Source organism: Centrocercus urophasianus, unplaced genomic scaffold (genome assembly GCF_019232065.1).
Source record: "Centrocercus urophasianus isolate 14NV4802_14NV808 unplaced genomic scaffold, USGS_Curo_1.0 seq_73, whole genome shotgun sequence".
In the NCBI taxonomy this organism is placed as follows: domain Eukaryota; kingdom Metazoa; phylum Chordata; class Aves; order Galliformes; family Phasianidae; genus Centrocercus; species Centrocercus urophasianus.
Genome location: NW_024885344.1, coordinates 12,594,258 through 12,602,238, shown reverse-complemented (window position 1 = coordinate 12,602,238; position 7,981 = coordinate 12,594,258). Strand labels below are relative to the sequence as shown.

Below are 7,981 nucleotides of genomic sequence, written 5' to 3'. Positions count from 1 at the left end.
ATCATTGCTAGCCAGATGAGACCAAGTGTCATAGTCTGAACTAGCAAGGTGGGTTAATTTGACAAAATGTAAGGAGAGAGGCTGTAGCCTCATCTAGAGTAGGATGGGGTTGTGGTGAGGAAGTGAACTTGTTGCCACAATTATCCAATTCTCTACAGCAGCTTCTTGTGCTGCTGTCCAGAGAAAGATCACCACTCACACCTGCCTGAGGTCACAGAGCAAGGAAGGGGCCAGGCAAATGGATGCTGCCTTTATAATTGCCCCAGGAGATGATTCCCTTTTCAACCAAAATGCATGTCTGGTGTCTGAATTTATGTCTGTTTTTGTCCTTGCCTGAACACAGATTATTTAGAAAAAGTTGAAAGAGCTTATCCTGTTGTGTAGGACTCTGTGATTGTGCCAACACATGTTGAATAGAAACATATGGGAAAGTGAAAGGAACATGTGGGAAAGAATTCAATCCATAATGCAGAATTATGGTGGGAAGCATTTAAAAGACACAGCAAAAAGGCATGCAATTTTATAGGTGATTAGAAAATCAATTCTGAGAAATGAGATAAAGTTATGGTTCAATTAGGTGCTGAAAGCCTCTAGAGTACAAGAGGCAAGGGCCTCCTATATGCCTAAGGAGATAAAACCCACTACAAACTTGGAGCCATGCTTTGATGATTAACATGAAGTCTCTTAACCCATATTAACATCCACAAATAAATGACATCACTTTTGGAAGTGGTCAGCATACATAGCAGCTGTTGAAATGCATTCAGATACCACAGTGACAAGCACAGTACAGGAAACAAAACTAGCTGGAGCCATGAAAGTGAGAACCGAGGTGAACCCTTGATATTTCTCCTTTGGCAACACTCCCTTTGAATTTTATGGGTTTCACCTCAGCCCCTTATGTGAAGTAGCCCTTTGCTGGATCTGTCTGACAGCTGCATAGCCTGGCCCTCCAAGACCCCTGCCTCTCGTACTGAGGTACAGTGGCTGCATGAGGCTCCCTGCAGCCTTCACACGTCAGAACTCCAAGCGCTGACCCCACATCAGGTGAGTTGATCAGACTGAAGCACTCCTGCAGGCAAGCTGCGATTACAGCCCCATTTTTCCAGCCCCTGGCATCCTGCTGATGCTAGCCAACAGTTCAGCTGAATGCAGGGAACCAACGGCCTTGAACACCCCCAGTGGTCCCATAGGGAGTGATTTAGGAACAGATACTTCTGCAAAGAAAGAGGATGCGTAAGCTGGGTAAAAAGAGGCTCATGCTCCCTTGTAATGAATTCTTCTGAGCAGTGGTGAATCTGATCTTTTCTAGGAATAAAAGATGGAAGTTTCAGGCTGTTTGTTTCTGCTTGTAACTGAGGATATCTGCACAGGACACCTCCTGCAGCAGTTCTCCCAACATTCTGAAGGCTCACAGCACTTCAGGAGAAGGCATGTGAAGCACTGAGTTCACCACTGATTAAGGCATTTCCACTTCAACAAAAAAATAAATGAATAGAAAAATCCTTGGCAGCCAACCAAAACCTCAACATCATGGGCCCCACGCCTTACGAAAGCCTGGAGGAGGCGGAGAGAAAGGCAGGGGCTGGCTGGACCAGGTTTATTTAAGTGCTTGGGAGTGGCAATGGGCATGCAGAACCAGGAGGCGACCAAGGGAGACAAGTGGGGACAGGATGGCAGTGCCTTGCATGGAGCTGAACAACAAGATGAAGATGCCCATCCTGGGGCTGGGCACCTGGCAGGTAGTGGTGCTGTGGTTCTTGTGGATGCTGCAGGGAGGAGGATCCAAGTTGAAGGAGGGAAGATTTAGGTTGGATGTTAGGGGGAAGTTCTTTACAAGGAGAGTGGTTAGGCCCTGGAACGGGCTGCCCAGGGAGGTTGTGGATGCCCCGTCCTTGCACGTGTTCAAGGCTAGGTTGGACGGGGTCCTGGGCAACCTGATCTGAATGTGTATGTTTGGTGGCCCTGCTAGGCAGGGGAGTTGGAACTACATGATCCTTGAGGTCCCTTCCAACCCGGCTGATTCTGTGATTCTGTGATTCTGTGAGGAGAAGGTAGGGGAGTTGGGGGAGGGGGGGCAGAGTAGGGTTGAAGTGACAAAATATAAAAAAAACAGGTTTTGGAGGGCTGCCTCACTGGTGTAACTGGGCAGATGGACTGTCAGACAGCAGGCATGGGGCAGGAGGGGGGAAAGTGAAGAAAGATGGCAAAAAAAGTAAAATGAGAATAAGAGAAGAAAGTCCAAATAAAAGGCAGAAGCTGGGAGGGGAAAAAATGTGGATTGCAAAAGGCTTCCTGTCCCAGTGCTGGCTGCTGTTTATGGGGCTGCAAGTGACAAAATTCCTTGAGTCACACTGGAGGGAAATGAGAATGGGAAATGATACTGTGTTAGCCTACTAGAAAGGGCAGGGTCAAAATCATAGAACCAGAGACTCATAGGGGCTGCAGATCATGTTCAATCCATCTGCTAATGTCTGGCAGAAATTAACTTCTTTCTGTTCCACTCCCAGTGCTGCAGTCATTTCCCTACAAAAAGGGTAAGTTAAAATTCAGTTTAAATGTTGGTGACAGGGAGCAGCAGCTGTACAGGGAGACTTCGGGGGGCTGTCACAGTGGGTGCTGGCCAGTGGCAAAGGGAGGGTTCATGGTATGATTGTGCTTGTTTTCAGGCTCCTCCAGGGAAGGTGGAAGAAGTGGTGAAACACGCTATCGATGCTGGCTACCGCCACATCGACTGTGCCTATTTCTACCAGAATGAGCATGAAATAGGGAATGCAATCAAGCACAAGGTCAAGGAGGGGGCTGTGAAGCGGGAAGACCTCTTCATTGTCACTAAGGTATAACAATGCAGGAATGTTGCTGCATTTAAGTTTTCTCGCAGATAAACCTTTCTTTCATCTATAAAGCAACCTAAGGGCTTGTTCCCTTCTGCAGTGTTTATTTCATGCCTGTGGGCTATGAATTCAATTCTTTATTTCAATTTTGACTGAACTTTATTAGGAACTGGTGAAAACTTTGGAAAAATAGGATGGCTGTTGCCATCATAACAATTTCGTTGCATCTACTGAGGGTTCATGTGTATGCTCTCTAGAAAGATCAGGAAAACAAGACAAATCAGATGTTTGAATTCACAGACACTGTACTACCTATTGGTGTGCAAGACATCTGAGAATTATATCATGCAGAAAATGTAGGTCTGAGAGTGAACAGAAGTATATAGTATATAGTTATACTATGGAACTTAAACCTGAAGCAGTTTGTGTTTGTACTGTTATTCTTTATCTCATTCACTTGTCTCAGCAATGTTTACTACCACAAAATGAGAACACATCAACTAAAAAACTTCTGACTTCTGGGTTTTCTAGCAAAAAGCAGGAAAACACTGAGCATAGATAAGCTGTTCCACACACTCTTCATTTTTGTTAAAGAATAATTTTTAATTTGAATAATACTGGTAAGTTCTACTTAAACAACTTGAATTTTCATTTCAAAAGTAATTAAGGAAAAATCCTCACAGTGGCCAGATCAAAGGGACGGAAAGAGGGTAGCTATATGATGCTCGTGAAATTTGGTTTGTAAAAAAATAAGTGTATATAAATAATCTGTAGCAGTAGAAATTTTGCTGTGTCAGATACACTTTTTCATTTGGTTCTGAGAATCTCTTGATTGTCCATCTGAAATGTCTATTTTCACTACTAACTTCTTTACTTGTGTTGTATTTGTCGTATCCTACCATTAAAATATTAGCATCCTTGTCTTCAGTGAGCACTCAGTGGGTGGGAAGGCAGTTGTCTTCCCTGACCAGCAAAGGAGAGGTTCTTGTCCTCTGATCTGGATGGTGAAAGTTGTAGAGTCACAGTTGAGCTTGATTTCTCCCCACAGTTGTGGAACACATTTCATGAGAAGTCCTTGGTAAGGGAAGGGTGCAAAAGGAGCCTTACTGCACTGCAACTGGACTACATCGACCTGTACCTAATGCACTACCCTATGGGATTCAAGGTAGTCTTGCTCTACATTCCTCTTTTCTCCTTACCTGGGTGGTAATAGTTCATTCTCTCTATAATGCTGTGGCTTACTTCATTATACAGCTAGGATGTGCTACAGTTCATTTTGCTCCTCCCTAAGTCTGACAGAAGCATGCTTTCAGTTAGTAACTAAGCAGTGATATGTTTGAAAGTGTGGGTCTGGCTGTCCATTTCTGTTAGAGTGAGATAATTGTGGTTGGAAGCCCTGCTAATAACCTCTCTAAGTCTTCAGGTTAATTGTAACCAGTGCATGAGGGTGCAGTTCAGGATCATGAACTTCTATTGGGCCAGATCCGTGTGAAATCTCAGCTAGAGGTGTTGGCTTGAATTGGGGTAACCAACCGTGAAAAAAACACACATAACACAGAAAGAATGTGTTTCTTTTTCACCCAGTCTGCACCAGTGTAAAATAAATAGAAACTCTAGAATAAAGGTAGAGGTGGGCCTGTTGCCTTCACGACAGACCTGCTTAAGCCATTAAGATGTTTACTGCTAATCCCTGTCTCTTTGTAATGATGAATTTGTAGAAGCATGGCTCTCAACCAAGAGAATGTGAATCATTTTTAGTTATGTGATATGTTTAAATAAACTGCTAACTTCTGATCTGTAATTCCAGTCACAAATCTAGCATATGGTCGAAAATTCAACTCTAGTATCTGTGACTTCTGCCTTGAAATTACAGGCTGGTGAAGAACTCTTGCCTGAAGATGACAAAGGTATGATTATTCCCAGTGACACAGATTTTCTGGACACATGGGAGGTAAGTTAATGTTTGGTCTTTTGTGTGGGTGTCAAAATTAAATGCAGCAGAGATGTGCATGCATAATGAAAGTAAGGAATAGGTTTGGGCACAGAGGGTAGTCACACAGTATTATATTTTATAACCAGAACAGCTACTTCCTCTTCTTGTTTTGAGTAGCCAGAAGGAGATGTCTTTCCTATAAATAAAGAGAACAAACCTAACAGCACTATGGATGCTATCACTGAAATAATATTTAAATATGCACAACGGTGGAGCTGAGGTGTAGATTAATACAGGTGTGGCTGTTAATTTTCTGTGAGTTTCATACAGATAAGAATTCTTGCACTTTGCAGCAAAGGGCATCAGCATCCTTCAATTCTACTTTCCTTGTGGACTGAGAGGATTCAGGATCTGCTCCTGCTACCTCTAACAGTGATGCTGTGGCTCTGGGAATTCAGTTTTTCTCTGCAACAGTAGAGTACAATTTCAAGAAAGTATGTTGTAACCAGCTTACAGCTAACGTAGTCTCAGAGTAGACTCTCAGAGCCTAAGCAAAATATATGTACCCTGTTAAAAGGTTGACCAACTCATTCTTATGCTACTCTCCCATCAGCAAGATGATATAAAGTACTCAGATAACACAAGACACAAAGACTTTCAATTTTTAAATTGAATGTACCATTTTTAAATCTATTATGAGTTGCTTGCTGGTTTCTCAATAGCTTTAGTGAAATACAGTATCATGGTTGACAGTTAATACCACCTCACAAGTAAACAATTGTTGTCCTCCTCTTTAGGCCATGGAAGAGCTGGTGGACTGCGGCAAGGTAAAAGCCATTGGAATCTCAAACTTTAACCATGAACAGATTGAGAGAATCTTAAACAAGCCAGGATTGAAATACAAACCTGTAGTTAACCAGGTAAGACTTTGATTTTTATTCCTGAATATATTCAAGCTACATTTCAGCACTTAAGCCTGTTTTCTGCCATGACTTTTTAATAGTTTGGTGCCATGGAAAGATGTCACAAAGCAGTAAGGTACCTTTCATTGTCTAGAAGATCCTCCAGGTCAGTGCTGCCTGAAATACACAGAGCTTCACTACAAGTGAATTTTACACCAGTGCTAATGGTTTTTACCTCACAGAAGTCTTGAAAGAAAGGATTTTTGTTTTTTGGTAGACTTGCATGTGTGTAATGCTGTGGACATTTGAGAATAATACCATCTGAAACATGAACAGTTTGGCTTATTCATACCACAGTAATAGGAAACAGATGAGACTATTTCATTCTTAAACATCAAAAAACAGTGAAAATATCTCTGGCCTTGTGTAAGTCCTTGCAATTTTCTGCTGTGCATCCCCTTTCACACTCCCAAGTACCATTCACATCACAGCGCAAGTTGTCACAGGTCCACTTCTGCCAGCTCAGGGATAACCAGCCAGATCTCCAGTGCAAGCTACTGCACAAGTGTGGCAACGTACAGGAACGCCTTAGCGCATTCACTGAATTTATTTATTTTTCAAAATAAAAGAAAACACCAGAATTAATTATAAGAAGCAGGCTTGAAGCAAACATTTATATCATGTTCACAGATTCAACAAACTCCTTTTTAATGTGGAAAAATATTCAAGCAGTACTGTGCAAATACATTGTATTTAAAGCACTGGCTTCACATTGAGGAAAATAGGAAAGCTTATGCACCTGTAAAATATTATTAAACTTTATATAATGCTTCTGTAAGAAGGGATAAGCAAGAACATCCTGCCTTTGTGTTTGAGTAGGAATTTCAGGAGCCAAGGAACATACTGCAGCAACATTCTGAAGGTCAGAGAACCCACAGCAAAGCAGCAGTGTGTGCTTGTTTGTGTATTCTGCACATCATCTAGAAAATATCCAGAAAGGCTACGCTAAGGAAGCTCATGCCCCCAGGCTTCTTTGGGAATTAGGCAGACTCCCTGAGGAGAGAGTGGATGGCTCAGAGCAGAAACTTCAGGTGTTCTGAGCTGCCCCTTTGGAGATGCAGCACTGTTCTCCTGATCAGTTCAAGAAGACTGATTTGCCTAATTTTTTTACACATTGCTGTGATGTGAATGACTTTTTTAAAAGATCACTTTAATAGTAAACCTGGGAGTGTTTTCACATTATCTGTGACTCAAGAGGAGTTAAAATGTTATGCTCTGGAGGCCAGTGCAGACTGCCTCCGTGCCGACCACGATGTTGCTGTGCTTGCAGATCGAGTGCCATCCATACCTGACCCAGGAGAAGCTGATCAAGTACTGTCACTCTAAAGGAATCGCCGTGACTGCATACAGCCCCCTGGGCTCTCCTAATCGGCCATGGTAAGAAAGCATGGCAGCCTCTCCACACAAAAGTCTGCCACTTGTAATTAGAATTTTTGCAGCAAAATATGTAAATGATGCAGCTACAATGAGAAAACTGCTGTTGCTTTGTTGCAAATCCTTTCTTCCTGCAGAGATGCTAATACATCTCCATCTTCAGTATCCTGTCTTGTGTTTTTGATAGGGCCAAACCAGGGGAACCTATGCTGCTGGAGGATCCTAAGATTAAAGAGATTGCAGCAAGACATCATAAAACCCCTGCCCAGGTAAGAGGTGTTGACAGAGCAAACTGCTCATCTTCACAAAGAATCTTTGAAACTTGCTCATTTATGCAAGGTGATTTTTTTTTTCTTCTTCTTTGCTTGTCCCACTAAAGAGATCTTGCCAATGGTGGACAGGAACTGCGCTTCAAACAAATCCATTATGTTCACAGGCTATCAACCATAGTCATATTTTAAGAAAGGCAGAGCAGGAAAAAAATGTATCCAACAGGCTACCAATGAGAGGGGAAAGTTTTAAATATATATATATATGTATATATGTATATAATTTAAAGATTTGAAAAATCTTTGTGTAGGTGAGGTACTTATTTCTGAGCCAAAACAGTCTGCAGTATTGTGCTTATCTGGCCTGAGCACCCATGTAACACAAGCCAGAAACAACATTGTTTTTTCTCTCCTCCACAACCCTAAAAGAAAGAAAAAATCTTGAGGAGCAAAGATGTAGAAACAGCATAAGCCAGAAACAACTGATAATTTTCTCATTAGACCATAAATAAATGCTGGATCATCATAATTGGCCTGTACAGACTTGCAGTCTTCCAAAAAGCAAACGCGGGTGTAGAAAGAAGAATCTGTGAATAAAGGGGAGAAAGA

The 7,981-nt window shown here is 42.1% G+C and overlaps 1 protein-coding gene across 2 annotated transcripts in view; it reads left to right on the top strand.

Moving 5' to 3' along the window:
* Positions 1-1,648: 1,648 nt before the first annotated feature.
* The window catches only part of LOC122170611 (aldo-keto reductase family 1 member B10-like), an 8,467-nt gene continuing 2,134 nt past the window's right edge, over positions 1,649-7,981 (top strand). For both annotated transcript variants that reach the window (XM_042837609.1, XM_042837610.1), the window contains exons 1-7: positions 1,649-1,742; positions 2,670-2,837; positions 3,883-3,999; positions 4,708-4,785; positions 5,565-5,687; positions 7,000-7,106; positions 7,291-7,372. In XM_042837609.1, coding sequence (XP_042693543.1) covers positions 1,674-1,742; positions 2,670-2,837; positions 3,883-3,999; positions 4,708-4,785; positions 5,565-5,687; positions 7,000-7,106; positions 7,291-7,372 — 744 coding nt within the window. In that variant the 5' untranslated portion in view covers positions 1,649-1,673. The remainder of the gene's footprint in view (positions 1,743-2,669; positions 2,838-3,882; positions 4,000-4,707; positions 4,786-5,564; positions 5,688-6,999; positions 7,107-7,290; positions 7,373-7,981) is intronic.